The sequence below is a fragment of the Oryctolagus cuniculus genome, chromosome 1 (assembly GCF_964237555.1).
Source record: "Oryctolagus cuniculus chromosome 1, mOryCun1.1, whole genome shotgun sequence".
Lineage (NCBI taxonomy): Eukaryota > Metazoa > Chordata > Mammalia > Lagomorpha > Leporidae > Oryctolagus > Oryctolagus cuniculus.
In genome coordinates, this window is record NC_091432.1 from 99759054 (window position 1) to 99778295 (window position 19242).

General features: G+C 41.8%; 1 protein-coding gene across 1 annotated transcript in view; it reads left to right on the plus strand.

Annotated features, from left to right (window-relative positions):
* CUL5 (cullin 5) overlaps window positions 1–19242 on the plus strand; it is a gene marked incomplete at its 5' end in the record, with an annotated part of 134149 nt that overhangs the window by 29004 nt on the left and 85903 nt on the right. The window contains 1 exon segment of the mRNA NM_001082355.1: window positions 204–313. Within this exon segment, the coding sequence (NP_001075824.1) occupies window positions 204–313 (110 nt within the window).

A 19242-nucleotide genomic window follows, 5' to 3' on the forward strand; every position in this document is an offset into this window, starting at 1 on the left:
GATCAGTGCGGTGCGCCGGCTGCAGCAGCCATTGGAGGGTGAACCAACGGCAAAGGAAGACCTTTCTGTCTGTCTCTCTCTCTCACTGTCCACTCTGCCTGTCAGAAAAAAAAATAAAAATAATAAAAAAAAGATGAAAGCTATAGGACACTTAGATTTGAACAGCATTTAATTAAACTATCCTTTTTTGTTCTTGTTTTAAGAATAAAGGCTCTCTTCAGTTTGAAGACAAATGGGATTTCATGCGTCCAATTGTTTTGAAGCTTTTACGCCAGGAATCTGTTACAAAGCAGCAGTGGTTTGATCTGTTTTCGTAAGTAATACATTACTTTTCTTTGTTATAAAGCAAATTTTTGATAATGTCTTTCTAAATCCAAATCTATTATATGATCTTGGTATTGATCTGTTTAAAATTATTACTAGTTCTGTTGGGGTACCCCAAGACCTCCCAAGGATTCAGTGACTTGGTTGAAGGACTCACAGGACAGAACATAGAACATACTCAAAGGCATGGTTTATTAAAGTTAAAGGATACAAAGCAAAATCAGTAAAGGAAAAAAGCACTTGGGGTAAAAAGTCTCAGTGGGGAGACAAGCATAAACTTCTAAAAATCCTTTAAAGGTTGTCAGACAAGACATGCCTGGTTTCCTCAGCAACCAGAGTGACAACATGTGTGATGTGTTGTCTCCTTGGGAAGTTTGTTAGAACCTCCGTGCCCAGGATTTTTTTTTTTTTTTAAGATTGTTTTATTTAAAATGCAGATTGTCAGCGTTTGAGAGATCTCCTGTTTGTTGTTTGCTTCCCAAATGTCTGCAGTAGGCAGGGCTGGGCCAGAATGAAGCCAGGAGTGAGGAGCTCTGTCCTTGACTCCCATTCTCTGCTGTCCCAGGAGCATTACCAGAAATAGAGCAGCTGGGCCTCAGACCGTCACTCCAGTGTGGGATGCTGCCGTCCCAAGTGGCAGCTTAACCTGCTGTTACCAGCCCCAGTGCCCAGTGCTTTAGTGGGGGCTGGCCACATAGGTGGTCTCTGTCTGTCATGTACTCAAATTCCAGGCTCCCAGAAGGGAGCAGATATTTAATGTAAGCCATTTTGTTTGTATAAACAGTTTAGGTATAGTGAGCTGCTCTTATCATTTCAGGACAGTTTTATGTAAGAGTAGGAAAATGTCGACCATTCCAGTTCTCAAATGCCAGCCAAGGGCTAACCTTACACATAAGCTTTTCCAAGGAATGCAGTCTCGGGTCTGCTGTGTTGACTCTTGGCTCTGGGCCAAAATTTCTTTGCAGACGTTGTTGTCAGTAGGTCCCCAGGCAGCAGCAAAAGACCAACTTGTAGTACTGCCTTCGGTATACCTTTTGGGGGTCTGGGATATAGCCAGTCAAATGAAATTCCATTAACTCTAAGCGTTATCTTGGAAAGCCAAGTGGCTTTCTCCTTGAGTTTCTGTATGAACTTTTTTTTTTGTTTTTTTACATGGCCTGAGCCATCAGTTCAGGCCTACCATAATTTGGGCCAGTAATTTGAAGCAGAACTGAGAACCTTCCAGGGTTGAGACAGTGTCATCATACATTGTCAGCATACACAATAAATCCCTGAGGGCACATGTGGGACCCCTGGAAATAGTTTAAAAGTGTTAGGGTACCACAAACAAGATAGACATTAAGTAGTAAAAGTTAACAAGGCCTTCAGTGTGGCCTTATTTTTCTGGGACCTTTTACCCTAGGGTTCTCAAACCAGTCCACTTTATTCAGTTGAGACCTTGGTTTTGGATGGACTGAGAGCTCTTATTTCCAAACAGTTTTGCTCATCCATCATACCAGTTCATTTGCCTTACTAGTGTGAATGGCATCTGGAGGTGTTCAGCATGGGTATTCACCTGGGTGTGCTGTTAAGTGTGCTTGTAAGTTTGGCAGTTAGTTTATTTTTTAAAGATTTATTTATTTATTTGAAAGGCAGAGTTACAGAGAGGCAGAGACAGAGAGAGAGAGATCTTGCGTCTGCTGGTTCACTCCCCAAAAGGCCACAAGGGCTGGAGCTGGGCTGATCTGAAGCCAGGAGCCAGGAACTTTTTCCAGGTCTGTCAGGCAGGTTCAGGGGCCCAAGGACTTGGGCCATCCTCTACTGCTTTCCCAGGCTATAGGAGAGAGCTGGATTGGAAATGAAGCAGCCAGGACTCAAACCAGTGCCCACATGGGATACTGGCACTGCAGGCGCCGCTTTACCAGCTATGCCACAGTGCTGGCCCCAGGCAGTGTGTTTGAATTAAAAGCACTCCATGACAGCTTCTAGTCTTCCTTTAGGAAGAGGGGAAAACTTTCAGGAATAGTTCTGCAAAGCAAAAACCACTTTTTCCCCCCTCTTTTCTCCTGGCCTCTCCAGGTGCTGGGATTTATTTTTCCTTTACAAAATCAGGATATCCTATTCAGTAATGAAAACTTTGATTTTCTTTAAGCATCCAGACCTGCAAAAGCATTTTTTTAAAAAACTTAGTTTTTTATTTAGCTTACCATTTTTAAGAATCCGTCAGTATGAGGTCCTGAAGTTTCAAAATTTTTAAAAATAGATCTACACGGGGCCGGTGCTGTGGCAAAGCGGGTAAAGCCACTGCCTGCAGTGCCAGTATCCCCTATAGGCACCGGTTTGAGTCTCGGCTGTTCTACTTCCGATCCAGTTCTCTGCTATGACCTAGGAGAGCAATAGAGGATGGCCCAGGTCTTTGGACCCCTGCATCTGCGTAGGAGACCCAGAAGAAGCTCCTGGGGCCTGGCTTCAGATTGGTGCAGCTTCGGCCATTGCGGTTATCTGGGGGGTGAACTAGTGGATGGAAGACCTCTCTCTCTCTGCCTCGCCTTCTCTCTACTGTGTAACTCTGACTTTCAAATAAATAAATAAATCCTAGAAAAAAACATATTGGCTGGCGCCGCGGCTCACTAGGCTAATCCTCCGCCTAGCGGCGCCGGCACACCGGGTTCTAGTCCCGGTCGGGGCGCCGGATTCTGTCCCGGTTGCCCCTCTTCCAGGGCCAGCCCTCTGCTGTGGCCAGGGAGTGCAGTGGAGGATGGCCCAGGTGCTTGGGCCCTGCACCCCATGGGAGACCAGGAAAAGCACCTGGCTCCTGGCTCCTGCCATCGGATCAGCGCGGTGCGCCGGCCGCAGCGCGCCGGCCGCGGCGGCCATTGGGGGGTGAACCATCGGCAAAAGGAAGACCTTTCTCTCTGTCTCTCTCTCTCACTGTCCACTCTGCCTGTCAAAAAAAAAAAAAAAAACAAAAAAAACATATTTATACTACCTCACACTCCTTTTGTCTTGATTATCTACTGGGTAGTCTAGAAAAGATAAATTCTTTCTGAGGACAGCTGCATTTGATAACCAAGTTTACTAAGGTGTGTGGACGAGAAGGTAAGAGAAATAGTCAAGTTGTTAAAACAGTGCTGCAGGGCTGGCGCCACCATAGCTCAATAGGCTAATCCTCCACCTGCGGCGCCGGCACCCCGGGTTCTAGTCCCGGTCAGGGCGCCGGATTCTGTCCCAGTTGCCCCTCTTCCGGGCCAGCTCTCTGCTATGGCCCGGGAGTGCAGTGGAGGATGGCCCAAGTGCTTGGGCTCTGCACCCGTATGGGAGACCAGGAGAAGCACCTGGCTCCTGCCTTTGGATCAGCGCGATGCACTGGCCGTATCAGCCATTGGGGGGTGAACCAATGGAAAAAAGTAAGACCTTTCTCTCTCTCACTGTCCACTCTGCCTGTCCAAAAAAAAAAAAAAAAGACTCATCATATATATAGATTGAAAAAAAAAATTGCTGCAGACTGCAATTAATCCAGAAAGCCAAACCCAAGTTAATACAGTGAGATATTTCAAGAAGGGGTCAAGAGTTTTATCTGTAAGGAGCATGTGAAAGGGTTACACCCTGGCAATTTGCAGCTTCTGGCAGGAACCAAAATTAGGAATGCAGTTAGTCTCTGTATTAGTTATATAGATCCAGTTAGCAGCTTGATGTTTGGAGTTTTGTACAAAAGAATAAGCCCTTTTCTTGAGTATCTGTCAGTGATTGAGATAATTGAGCCAGAATCTGTTGTTTTAATGGCTCCACAGAGCAGTGTCTTTTAAATCTTAAACAGTCTTTGAGGCAAAATTCCGTTTATTAAACGGACATCTGCTTTCAGTTCAGCACAGATTGTGTTGAGGTTGAAAAGCCCAGTGTCAGACCATCTCTGGTTTTAGCCTAGAGTTAGATCCTAGCCATTAAAATCTGTGATTCAAAAGTCTAAAAACACCAACAGCTTTTCTTTGGCAGTAGGAGAGCTCAGATGCTATAGGCTTATAGTCATATCCCAAGTGAAAGTGACATGAAAGCCTGTCCAAAGCCCTTTGAACTGTCGCTTTTTTTTTCTTTTTTCTTTTTTTTTTTTTTTTTTTTTTAAGATTTTTGTTTGTTTGAAAGGCAGAGTTGCAGAGAGCAAGAGGGAGAGAGAGAGAGAGAGATCTTCCATCTGCTGAATCACCAAATGGCTGCAATGGCCGGGGCTGGGCCAAGCTGAAACCAGGAGCCAGGAACTTCGTCTGGTCTCCCATGTGGGTGCAGGGGCCCAAGGACTTGGACCTCCATCTTCTATTACTTTCCCAGGCACATTAGCAGGAAGCTGGATCAGAAGTGGAACAGCCAGAACTTGAACTGGCACCCATATGGGATGCCAGCATTCCAAGAGGTGGCTTAACCCATTACACCACAGCACTGGCCTCTGATCTGTTAATCTTAAGAGTCCAAATTGAAGCCGGCGCCGTGGCTCAATAGGCTAATCCTCCACCTAGCGGCGCCGGCACACCGGGTTCTAGTCCCGGTTGGGGCGCCGGATTCTGTCCCGGTTGCCCCTCTTCCAGGCCAGCTCTCTGCTATGGCCAGGGAGTGCAGTGGAGGATGGCCCAGGTGCTTGGGCCCTGCACCCCATGGGAGACCAGGAAAAGCACCTGGCTCCTGGCTCCTGCCAGAATCAGCGCGGTGCGCCGGCTGCAGCGGCGGCCATTGGAGGGTGAACCAACGGCAAAGGAAGACCTTTCTCTCTCTGTCTCTCTCTCACTGTCCACTCTGCCTGTCAAAAAAAAAAAAAAAAAAAAAAAAAAAAGAGTCCAAATTGATGCACCCCAAAATATGCACATCAGTCTAGAAAATCATCAGCCTCTATGGATTAGACATCTGATTTCATAAGAGCTTAGGAGCAATGAAAAACTGCTTTTTAAAACTTTAGGGGTGGACATTTAGCACAGCAATAAAAATGCTTGGGATCCCCACATCCCATAATGAAATACCTGGGTTTGATAACTGGCTGTGGCTCCTAAATCTGTCTCCTTGCTAATGTGTACCCCGGCAGATAGTGGGTGATGATGACTAAAGTAGTTGGTTCCCTGCCACCCACAAAGGAGATGAATTGAATTCCTGACTCCTGGCATTTGGAGGGTGAACCAGCAGACGAGAAGTGTTTCTTTCTCTCTCTCCCCTTTCCTCCTCTCTCATTCCCTCCACCTCCTCTCCCCCTCTCTGAAATAAAATAAATGCAAATTTAAAAAAGAAAGTAAAAAATTTGTTTCAAATCCAGAGTGAGAGAGAGAGAGCATGTGAGCGAGGTGCGATGGGGGTGGGGTGATGTAGGGTGTGGCTAGAAAGTACCCATCCTCTCTGATTCACCCCCCAAATGTCTGCAATGGCTGGGGCTGAGCCAGGGTGAAGCTGGAAACTCAATCCAGATCTCCCCTGGAGGTGGCAGGAACAACCACTTGCTGCCTCTTAGGATGTGCATTAGCAGGAAACTGCAATCAGGAGTAGAGCCAGAAGCTGAACCCCAGGCACTCCAGTGTGAGATCCTGGTGTCTTAACTATTAGGTTAAACCCCCACCTTGAAAAACTGCCATTTTTTTTTTAATCTTTGTAAGTATATTTTGGTGGTGCGTTGCATAATAAGACACTGTCAGTGCTGCAACAGAAATAATGGAATGCCCATAGCAAATAATAATAATGACAATTTACTAGACAAGTTACAGTTTAATGATAGTGATGGTGATTGTTTCATTTTATTATATTTTTTTACAATAAGGATATAGGCTTTATACTCCATACAAATGAAAAAAGAAATGGTTATTAAGAAACAGTCCCTGCCTCCACTCCCCTCAGAATACCTTCAACATATTAATTCCATAAGACAGCAAAATCATGACAAGTTTGATTTCAGACTTTGAATAAAAAGAAAAAGTACATAATGCAACAGCTGTTCAACTTCCAACTCCAGATAGGCACCATTAAACAAACAAACCCAGTATATGAAATTTAAAAGATGTTATCTCAAAAACAAAAAAGGAGAGGGAAGGAGGGTGGAAGGGAATATATTTATATTCTTAGAATTCTATCTATGAACTATATTGAATCTGTTAAAAACTAACTAAAAATTAAAATAAAAATTTTTTTAAAGTCAAAGTGTGTTTCTACCTGGAGATTTCCTTTGTTTTTATGATGTCTTCCTTTTTCCATATGCTCTAGTAGGTAAAACTTACAGGAAATACTATCTATTACAGAAATTTATTCTGTTTCTAATATTGAGAGTTTAAATGCCAGTTCCTTCAGCAGCCAGTAAAAGTTGTGTCCCTCTAACTTTTTACCTTTTGGTTACTTTTCCTAGTTGGGATGATCCCTTTACAATCCTGAAACAACAAGCATCTCACACACATTACATCAGTTTTATCCTACATCTAAATGCAGTAGCTGCAAAATTCAAAGCCATCTATTAATCCCTTTTCCCTCCATTGTTTTTCTCTCATTACACATTTAATGAAACCCTGAACAGGAAATTCAGCGTTTATAACGTGACCCTTAGAGTTGCTGGGAACCTCTGGCTGGCATGCAGAAATACCTGGATTTGATATCTCTGCAGCAACAACAGCAAGGAAGAGGAAACAGTAACAGAGTCCCTTCTCTTTCCCTCTTTTTCTACTTTATTTAAAGCTCTACTCTAGCCCTGGGCTCTCATTTAATTCTTAACTTTCTCATACTTGGAGAGGAGAAAAACACAGACTTTTAACATTTTTGATGCTCTCAAATTCACCTTTGGTAATTTTAGGACATTTTTTCTCCCCACCTGGAGGCAAGAACAAAAACCAAAGATACAACTTAGAGCTTGTACCATTCTTCCCTCATTGTAGTTATTTGGCGTAACCAGAAGCAGCCTGGGGTTGAGAATGCTAACTTTCCTGGGTTAATTCTATTCATTTTCAGATTTCTTTCCTTTTTTCTGAAACTTAATTCCCATTGCAAGATATATTTTTATTTTCTTTTTTTTTTTTTTTAAAGATTTATTTATTTATTTACTTGAAAGAGTTACACAGAGAAGGAGAGGCAGAAAGAGAGAGAGAGGTCTTCCATCTGCTGGTTCACTCCCCAGTTGGCTGCAATGGCTGGAGCTGTGCTGATCTGAAGCAAGGAACCAGGAGCTTCTTCCGGGTCTCCCACGTGGGTGCAGGGGCCCAAGGACTTAGGCCATCTTCTGCTTTCCCAGGCCATGGAAGTGGAGTAGCCGGGTCTCAAGCCAGTGCCCGTATGGAATGCCGACACTGCAGGCAGCAGCTTTACCCACTACACTACAGTGCCAGCCCCTGTTTTCGTTTTTATTTGAAAAGAGAGAGACAGAGAAAGACCTTCTGTTGGCTGGTTTACTCCCCAAATGTTCACAACAGCCAGTGCCTGGCCAAGTCAAAGCTAGAAGCCCAAAACTTAATCTGGGTCTGTGACATGGAGGGTCGGTACCCAAGTACTTGAACCATCAACTGCTACCTCACAGGGTACTCATTGACAGGATGCTGTATCAAAAGTGGAGGAGCTGGAACTTGAAGCAGGCACTGCCATATAGGATGCAGACGTCCCAAGCAGGATCTTAATTGCTGTGCCAAGTGCCTCCCCCTGCTCACCATTTTCAAATTTCTTGTATAACTTTTACCTCTCAAATCAGACAAACTCAGCTACTGTTTCATACCATGGATAATTTCATAGCCATCTGTATTAGTCAGTTTTGCATTACTGTGCTACCTTTGAAGAAAAAAAGGTTTGTTTAGTTCATGGTTTTGAAGGCTGAAAGTCTAATATTGCATGGGGCAGGCTCTGGCAAGGCCCTTTCCCTTGACTGCCTAATGGCAGATGCAGTATGTGGGAGAGCGGTCACATAGTGAAGCAGAAACCAAAGACTGGGTGGGGCCAGGCTCAAGCTTTTATAACAGTGCTTTAGTGAGAAATAACCAGCATCCAAATGTCCTCCCCAAGAAGAGTCTCACAAGACAAGATTAACTTCTGTAGCAACTAATTATCGCAAAGTTTATGTCATGAGGAAATTCATTATGGACTTAGTGCCCTTTGTTTCTATTGGGAGCTAATCATGAATGCACGCTGTGCCTGGCATATAACCAAAATTCCAGACTCCCAAAAGGAAAGCAAGTGTTCAACATAAATCACAATTTGTATAAACAGCTTAGGTACAAGAAATTCCTATCAAGGAATAGTGGAAACACACTGAAAATTAGCGTGTCCAGATACCAGCTAAGTTCCTACATTGTAAACAGGTCTTTCTAAGGATAGCAATTTTAGGCCTTCTATAATAACTTTATTCTGCATACTAGTTAGATGGTGTATCAATTGAAATGTAGGTGTAAGAAACAGCTGAGACCTCTTAAATAAGATTCATAGTATGTGTACATGAATTTTAATAAACTTTTGAGTGTGGTGAGTTTTCCTTTTAGAGGGGATTTGCCAGTCTCTGTTGATGTGATTTATTTTCTAAAATAGCATGTGTTCTCTGAGTGCTTCTAACTGGGAAAAGGAGCATGGAATGATTGTGTTCTCTGCTTAAGGCATACTTCTAAGCATGCATCCATGGTTAATAGTTAAAACCTTATACTTGCTGCAATTGGTGGCCTTAACAAAATACTGAAAAAAAAAATCTTGATCTCTTTGGAGTACCTAAAGAAGTCCAATTTGTAGTCTTTTTAAGTAAAAGGAATAATATATGTCCTGTAATAACATCACAAAAATTGTAAAACCTATAGTTGTTTTTATCATTCTAAATCTGAGTTAATAGTCAGTTTTTGTCATAGCAAAATACCTGAAGTAGGCTGCTTATGAAGAAAGGGGGTTTATTTAACTCACAGATTTGGAGACAGGACCTCCAAAAAGCATGGTACTGGCTTGGATGAGGTCCCACACCTTCCCCTTAGCTATGTCACATCATGGTATGGGTCTGACCTTATGGAATCACTTTTCAAAGGCCCCACTTCTCAACACCCTAGTAGGATTTAGTTTCTACCCTTTTAACACCATTGCCACACATATGACTTTGCAAAGGGGAATGAAGGAAGGGGGACCAAACCACATTTATTTTGCACTGAGGCATGAAAATCATGTACTGCTATAAAGGTACATTAGCTATTTGAGGTTTGTTCCCTTTTTCTTATAATCTGTATCTTTGTTTCTCACTTGGGGTAATATTGACATTCTGAGTAATGTGAGAGATTGTCCTGGATATTGTGATGTTCATCACCTTTGGCCTTCACCTTTATAAACTTCAATAGTGGAACACTCTGTGTGCCCTTCTCACCCACTGCTATTACATCATAAAAAGTTACCACTCAGCTGAAAACTGCTGCTCTAGATCCGCATTGTTAGGTTTAATTCTGGTCTGTGAAATTAAAAACATAAATCAAACAATAAGTTATTTTCAACTTTTGAGACATTTGTAAGAAAATTCATCTTTAGTATAAATAATATTTAAAAGGGGCAGGTGTTGTAGCATAGTGGGTTAAGCCACTTGCCTAGAAGAATTCCTGCATCCCATACTGGAGTGCCATTTGAGTCCTCGGTGCTATGCTTCCCATTCAGCTTCCTGCTAAATGCCTGTGTGGTAGCAGACGATGGGCCAAATTCTTGGGTTCCTGCCATCCATTTGGGAGACCCAGCTGGAGTTCTTGGCTTTGGCCTGACACAGCCCTGGCTGTTGTGGACATATAGAGAGGGAACCAGTAGATGGAGGATCTCTCTATTTTCTGTCTCTCCCTCTTAGTCACTTGCCTTTCAAATAAATTATTAAATCTTTTAATGTTTTTAAAAGGTGTCTCTTTTGTTGCTGAGTGGGTTTTTATGACACCACCTTCCCCTCATTTTTCTGTGCCTCTGTAGTTCACTTCACTTGAGTTAGCTAACTCTGTATGATTCTTAAATGTTAGTTTCTTCCAGAGTTCCATTTTCCTAATTCTTGTACCTGAATTCTGTGTCTGTATGTAAATAGTTCTGATTATTCTCCTGACTTGAACTGCCTTGTCACCATTTTTTTTTGCTTGCTTATATCTGTCTCTAAGTTCCATAAATACTATAAAAGCAGGATGATAAAAATCTTTATTCATAGTCTGTAGCCAGAAATCTAGAAGCATTCTTCAGTATCTTATTTTTTTTTAAAGGTTTTTTTTTTTTTTTTTTTTTTTTTTTTTTTAATTTGAGAGGTAGAGTTACAGACAGTAAGAGGAAGAGACAGAGAGAAGGGTCTTCCTTCCATTGGTTCACACCCCAGATGGCCACAATGGCTGGAACTGCACTGATCTGAAGCCAGGAGCCAGGTGCTTCCTTCCAGTCTCCCACCTGGGGACAGGGGCCCATACACTTGGGCCATCTTCCACTGCTATCCCAGGCCACAGCGGAGAGCTGGATTGGAAGAGGAGTAGCGGAGACTAGAACCAGTGCCCATATGGGATGCCAGCACCACAGACAGAGGATTAACCTACTACGCGATGGCGCTGGCCCCGTTATCTTATTGTTTTTTAACCTCAATATATCTAAATGATTATTGGGTTTTGTAGATTTTTGATAAAATCTCTTGAATTTCTTTTCCATTCTAGCTGGCTTTTTTTTTTCTTACTACTGTCTATTGTATAAACAATTACATTAGTCCTTTGTTATATCTTTCTGTGTTAATTACCTATTGCTGCATAACAAATTACTCTAAAACTTAGCAACTTCAAAACTTATTTTACAGTTTCTAAAGGTCAGGAATCTTTTTTTTTTTTTTTACTTTTATTTAATGAATATAAATTTCAAAAGTACGGCTTATGGATTACAATGGCTTCCCCCCCATAGCGTCCCTCCCACCCGCAACCCTCCCCTTTCCCATTCCCTCTCCCCTTCCATTCACATGAGGATTCATTTTCAGTTCTCTTTATATACAGACGATCAGTTTAGCATACATTAAGTAAAGATTTCAACAGTTTGCTCCCACACAGAAACATAAAGTGAAAAATAATAGATGATTTTTTTAAATGATGATGAAATCAGATCAGACCTATTGTCATGTTTAATCCCAGCAAGAGTCAAGTTGGGAATTGCTAATTTCTTCTTTTTTTTTTTTTAACAGAAGATCAGTTTAGTATACATTAAGTAAAGATTTCAACAGTTTGCACCCCCATAGAAACACAAAGTGAAATATACTGTTTGAGTACTCGTTATAGCATTAAGCCTCAATGTACAGTACATTAAGGACAGAGATCCTACATGAGGAGTAAGTGCACAGTGACTCCTGTTGTTGACTTTACAAATTGACACTCCTGTTTATGGCATCAGTAATCTCCCTATGCACCAGTCATGAGTTTCCAAGGCTATGGAAGCCTTTTGAGTTCTCCGACTCTTATCTTGTTTAGACAAGGTCATAGTCAAAGTGGAGGTTCTCTCCTCCCTTCAGAGAAAGGTACCTCCTTCTTTGAAGACCTGTTCTTTCTACTGGGATCTCACACACAGAGATCTTTCATTTAGGTTTTGTTTTTTGTTTTTTGTTTTTTTTTTTTGCCAGAGTGTCTTGGCTTTCCATGCCTGAAATACTCTCATGGGCTTTTCAGCCAGATCGGAATGCCTTTAGGGCTGATTCTGAGGCCAGAGTGCTGTTTAGGACATCCGCCATTCTATGAGTCTGCTGAGTATCTCGCTTCCCATGTTGGATCACTCTCCCCTTTATTTATTCTATCGGTTAGTATTAGCAGGTACTAGACTTGTTTATGTGCTCCCTTTGACTCTTAGTCCTTTCATTATGATCAATTGTGAACTGAAATTGATCACTTGGACTAGTGAGATGGCATTGGTACATGCCACCTTGATGGGATTAAATTGGAGTCCCCTGGTATGTTTCTAACTCTACCATTTGGGGCAGGTCAGCTTGAGCATGTCCCAAATTGTACATCTCTTCCCTCTCTTATCCCCACTCTTATATTTAACAGGGATCACATTTCAGTTAAATTTCAACACTTAAGAATAACTGTGTATTAATTACAGAATTAAACCAGTCATATTAAGTAGAACAGACAAAAAAAAAACTACTAAGAGGGATAATGTATTAAGTTGTTCATTAACAGTCAGGGCTATGCTGATCAAGTCACCATTTCTCATAGTGTCGATTTCACTTCAGGAGGTTTCCTTTTTGGTGTTCAGTCAGTTGTCACCGATCAGGGCGAACATATGGTATTTGTCCCTTTGGGACTGGCTTATTTCACTCAGCATGATGTGTTCCAGATTCCTCCATTTTGTTGCAAATGACTGGATTTCGTTGTTTGTTACTGTGGTATAGTATTCTAAAGAGTACATATCCCATAATTTCTTTATCCAGTCTACCGTTGATGGGCATTTAGGTTGGTTCCAGGTCTTGGCTATTGTGAATTGTGCTGTAATAAACATCAGGGTGCAGACCGCTTTTTTGTTTGCCAATTTAAATTCCTTTGGGTAAATTCCAAGGAGTGGGATGGCTGGGTCGAATGGTAGGGTTATATTCAGGTTTCTGAGGAATCTCCAGACTGACTTCCATAGTGGCTTGACCAGTTTGCATTCCCACCAACAGTGGGTTAGTGTCCCTTTTTCCCCCCCGCATCCTCACCAGCATCTGTTGTTGGTAGATTTCTGTATGTGAGCCATTCTAACCGGGGTGAGGTGAAACCTCATTGTGGTTTTGATTTGCATTTCCCTGATTGCTAGTGACCTTGAACATTTTTTCATGTGCCTGTTGGCCATTTGGATTTCCTCTTTTGAAAAATGTCTATTGAGGTCCTTGGCCCATCTCTTAAGTGGGTTGTTTGTTTTGTTGTTGTGGAGTTTCTTGATCTCTTTGTAGATTCTGGTTATTAACCCTTTATCTGTTGCATAGTTTGCAAATATTTTTTCCCATTCTGTCGGTTGTCTCTTCACTCTCCTGACTGTTTCTTTTGCAGTACAGAAACTTCTCAATTTGATGCAATCCCAATAGTTGATTTTGGCTTTGACTGCCTGTGCCTCCCGGGTCTTTTCCAGAAATTTTTTGCCTGTGCCAATATCTTGCTGCATAACAAATTACTCTAAAACTTAGCAACTTCAAAACTTATTTTACAGTTTCTAAAGGTCAGGAATCTTAAAATGATTTAGCTGAATTGTTTTAGGTCAGGGTCTGCCATGATGTCAAGTTTCAGCAAAAGAGCTAGCCCTAGGTTCAACTTGATCTTTTTCCAGGCTCACACGTGATTGTTGCCAAGTCCTAGATTTATTTGCTATTGACGAATGACTTCAGTTCCGCATTATGTGATTCCCTCCTTAGGGCTGTTTACCATGTGACACCTTTGCCTGCCTAGAGCAAGTTCATTGGTTAATGACAGAAACATATTTTGAGAAATGCATCATTAGGCAATTCTTTGTGCAGAAATCATAGAGTGTACTTACATTACACAAAGCTAGATAATATTAGGTCTGTCATTGAAATTTTTTTTTTTTAACTCATGAGAGAGGCTGAGAATGATTGGCAGAGACAGAGTTCCCATCTGCTTTTCACTCCCCAAATGCCTGTAACAGCCAGAGCTGGGTCAGGCTGAAGCCAGAAGCTAGGAACTCTGTCCATATCTTCCACATGGGTGGCAGGGACCCAACTACTTCAACTCTTGCCTGCTACCTCCCAGGGTCTGCATTTAGTTGGAAGCTAGAATTGGGAACAGAGCTTGAACTCCAACTCAGGCACTCCAGTATGTGGTATAAGCATCTTATAGGCCAAAGGCCCACCTCTACATACTGTTAGTAAATTTTTAAAAATAAGTAGGAATGTATTCTAAAACAATAATAGAATACATGGTATAGATAATACATAAATCAGTAACATAGTCCTTATCATTATCAGACGTAATGTCCTATACATAATTGTATGTGCTGTACTTTATATCACTGGCAGTGCAATAAGTAAGTTTGTTTACAACAGCACTATGGCAGCTGTAGTATTATTAAGTGATAGAACTTTTTGGCTTCATTATAGTCTTATGGGACTACCTCTGTGTGTGTGACATGTTGAAGGAAACATTGTTATGTAGTCCATAACGATAATCCAAAGAGAGAGTACTTCCAAGATAGAAGTCAGGGTTTTTTTTTTTTTTTTTTCCTAGCATTAAACATCACTTCTGCCACATGCTGCTGTTCACACAGATAAACCCTTGTGCACTATAGGAGGGAACTGTATGAGGGTGCTTCAGAAAGTTTGTGGAAAAAGGAATTAAAGAGTCACCAGAAATTAGTACAAAGAGTTGTGTGTCAACAAACAGGGAAATCTGTCAGAAATGGATAGATTCCTGGACACATACAACCTACCTAAATTGAACCCTCAAGACATAGAAAACCGGGCTGGCGCCATGGCTCACTTGGTTAATCCTCCGCCTTCGGTGCCGGCATCTCATATAGGCACCGGCATCTCATAAAGGTGCTGATCTCTAGTCCTGGTTACTCCTCTTCCAGCCCAGCTTTCTGCTGTGGCCCGGGAATGCAGTGGAGGGTGGCTCAAGTGCTTGGGCCCCTGCCCCCATGTGGGAGACCAGAAGGAAGCACCTAGCTCCTGCCTTTGGATCCGCGCAGTGTGCTGGCTGTAGCAGCCATTTGGGGGTGAACCAATGGAAGGAAGACCTTTCTCTCTGTCTCTCTCACTGTCTAACTCTGCCTGTCAAAAACAAAACAAAACAAAACAAAACAAAAAAAACAAAAAAACCATAGAAAACCTAAACAGACCCATAACCGAGTCAGAAATTGAATCAGTAATAAAGACCCTCCCAACAAAGAAAAGCCCAGGACCAGATGGATTCACTGCTGAATTCTACCAGACATTTAAAGAAGAACTAACTCCAATTCTTCTCAAACTATTCAGAACAATTGAGAGATAGAGAATCCTCCCAAATTCTTTCTATGAAGTCAGCATCACCTTAATCCCTAAGCCTGAAAAAGATGCAGCATTGAAAGAAAATTACAGACCAATATCCCTGATGAACATAGATGCAAAAATCCTCAATAAGATTCTGGCCAATAGAATGCAACAACACATCAGAAAGATCATCTACCCAGACCAAGTGGGATTTATCCCTGGTATGCAGGGATGGTTCAACATTCGCAAATCAATCAGTGTGATACACCGCATTAACAGACTGCAGATGAAAAACCATTTGATTATCTCAATAGATGCAGAGAAAGCATATGATAAAATACAACACCCGTTCATGATGAAAACTCTAAGCAAATTGGAACATTTGCTTAAAAAGGAACATTCCTCAATACAATCAAAGCAATTTATGAAAAAACCACGGCCAGCATCCTTTTGAATGGGGAAAAGTTGGAAGCATTTCCACTGAGATCTGGTACCAGACAGGATGCCCACTCTCACCACTGCTGTTCAATATAGTACTGGAAGTTTTAGCCAGAGCCATTAGTCAAGAAAATGAAATTAAAGGGGTACAAATTGGGAAGGAAGAACTCAAACTATCCCTCATTGCAGATGATATAATTCTTTATTTAGGGGATCCAAAGAACTCTACTAAGAGACTATTGGAACTCATAGAAGAGTTTGGCAAAGTAGCAGGATATAAAATCGATGCACAAAAATCAACAGCCTTGGTATACACAGACAATGCCACGGCTAAGAAAGAACTTCTAAGATCAATCGCGTTTATAATAGCTACAAAAACAATCAAATACCTTGGAATAAACTTAACCATGGATGTCAAAGATCTCTACAATGAGAATTATAAAACCTTAAAAAAGAAATAGAAGAGGATACCAAAAAATGGAAAAATCTTCCTTGCTCATGTATTGGAAGAATCAATATCATCAAAATGTCCATTCTCCCAAAAGCAGTTTATAGATTCAGTGTGATACTGATCAAAATACCAAAGACATTATAATCAGATCTGGAAAAAATGATACTGAAATTCATATGGAGGCACAGGAGACCTCGAATAGCTAAAGAATCTTGTACAACAAAAACAAAGCCAGAAGTATCAATACCAGATTTCAAGACATACTACAGGGCAGTTATAATGAAAACAACATGGTACTGGTACAGAAACAGATGGATAGACCAATGGAACAGAATTGAAACACCAGAAATCAATCCAAACATCCACAGCCAACTGATAGTTGATCAAAGATCTAAAACCAATTCCTGGAGCAAGGACAGTCTGTTCAACAAATGGTGCTGGGATAACTGGATCTCCACATGCAGAAGCATGAAGCAAGACCCCTACTTTACACCTTACACAAAAATTCACTCAACATGGATTAAAGATCTAAATCTATGACCCAACACCATCAAATTATTAGAGAACATTGGCTCCTGGCTTTGGATCGGTGAAGCTCCGGGCCTTTCAGCCAACTGGGGAGTGAGCGAATGGATGTAAGACCCCCCTCCCTCCCTCCCTCTGCCTCTCTGCCTCTCTGCCTCTCTGCCTCTCTGCCTCTCTTTCTCTCTTTCTCTCTTTCTCTCTCTGTGTAACTCTGATTTTCATGTAAATAAATTAATCTTTAAAAAAAATTTCCTGGCCGGCGCCGCGGCTCACTAGGCTAATCCTCCGCCTAGCGGCACCGGCACACCAGGTTCTAGTCCCGGTCGGGGCGCCGGATTCTGTCCCGGTTGCCCCTCTTCCTGGCCAGCTCTCTGCTGTGGCCAGGGAGTGCAGTGGAGGATGGCCCAGGTGCTTGGGCCCTGCACCCCATGGGAGACCAGGAGAAGTACCTGGCTCCTGGCTCCTGCCATCGGATCAGCGCGGTGCGCCGCCCGCAGCGCGCCGGCCGCCGCGGCCATTGGAGGGTGAACCAACGGCAAAGGAAGACCTTTCTCTCTCTCTCTCTCTCTCACTGTCCACTCTGCCTGTCAAAAAAAAAAAAAAAAAAAAAATTCCAATACATTTGTGTCCAACTTCTTGGATTTCTAATCAATTTTGCTGTATATTTTGATGCATGCTTTGGTGTAAATAGGCTAGCATATTTTCTTAAATAATTTCTAATCATTATATGATGTTTGTTTATTTCTTTTAACCTTAAATTCCTCTTTGGATAACGTTATTATTACCAGTCTGCTTTCCTCTGGTTTGTGTTTGGTAGCTCTCAATATAGACTATCCGTGTGTGTATGTGTGTGTGTGTGTTTTAAAAATTTACTTATTTATTTCAAAGGCAGAGTGATGGGGAAAAACAGAGAGTGAGCACTTTTATTCATTGGCTCACTCTGACAGATGCCTGCAACCATTGGGGTTAGACCAGGCTAAAGCCAGGAGGAATAAACTACATCTAGATTTCCCATGCGGATGACAGGGACCCAGGTATTTGTACCATCATATGCTGCCTCATAGGCACATTAGCAGGAAACTAGATCAGAAACACAGAGTATGAGAAACTGAAGACTGGCACTCTAAAATGGGATGCAGGCTTTGTAAGCAGCAGCTTAACCACCTGTGCCACAATGCCCACCTCATATTGTGATAAAATGTTTATTACATAAAATTTATCATTTGGTCATTTTAAAAATTTGTATTTTTAATTAAAAGAAACCTTAGCAGGAAGCAGGATCAGATGCATTTATTTATTTGAAGGGAAGAGTTACAGAGAGGCAGAGGCAGACAGAGACATTAATTATAATACTGTGTGATGTTTAATTGCGTTGTCCCTTCCCAGAACTTTATCATCTTCAACAGAAACTCTATACCCATTAAATAATAGCTCCCCATGACCCCTCCTTTTTTTTTTTTTTAAGATTTATTTATTTATTTGAAAGAGATATACAGAGAGGGAAGGAGAGGGAGAGAGAGAGAGGTCTTCCATCCGATGGTTCACTCCAGTTGGCTGCAACAGCCAGAGCTATGCTGATCCAAAGCCAGGAGCCAGGAAGTTCTTCTGGGTCTCCGACGTGGTTGCAGAGGCCCAAGGACTTGGGCCATCTTCTACTGCTTTCCCAGGCCATAGCAGAGAGCTGTATCGGAAGAGGGGCAGCTGGGACTAGAACCGGTGCCCAAATGGTATGCCAGTGCTTCAGGCCAGGGCGTTAACCTGCTGTACCACAGCTCCAGCCCCGACCCTTCATCTTAGTACCTGGTAACCTCCATTCTATTCTTTGTAAATTTGTCTATTTACGTAGCTCATATACATTAATTCCCTCTAATTTGTGGTCTCACTTTCTGTGGTTTCAGTTACCTACAGTCAGCCATGGTCTGAAAATATTAAATGGAAAGTTCCAGATAAAAGCAATTCATGAATTTCAGTTTCATATCATTCTGAGTCATATGATAAAATATTGTCCCATCCTACCTGGGATATGAATCATCTGTCCAGCATATCCATGCTTTGTGTGCCATTCTTCATCAGTCATTTAGTGGTTAGGTTACCTTTGTTATCAGATTGACTGTTGCGGTACCATAGTACTTGGATTCAGGTATCCCATATGTTACTTACTAATGGTCCCAAAGTGGAATAGTAGTGATACTGGTTATTTGGATGCGCCAAAGAGAAATAGTAATGTGCTTTCTTTAACTGAAAATATGAAAGTACAATAAGATATTTTGAGAGAGACCACATTTATGTAAATTATTACAGCATATTGTTTTGTGTTATTACTAATTGTTATTATTTTGCTGTACCTGATGTATGAATTAAAATTTACAAGGCACAGCATGTGAGACAGAGGGTTAAGCCCCAGTTTGAGTCCCAGCTGCTCTGCTTCCAATCCAGCTGCCTGCTAATGTACTGGTGCTATTTGAAGAGTAAACCAGCAGATAGAAGATACTTTCATTTTCTCCTTCTCCCTCTGTCACTATGCTTTTTAAATAAATAAAGTAAGTCTTAAAAAAAAAAAAAACCCTTATTTGTAGGAAAAACATAGTACACCTACAGGGTGCAGTACTATATGTGGCTTGCTGGCGCCTTGGCT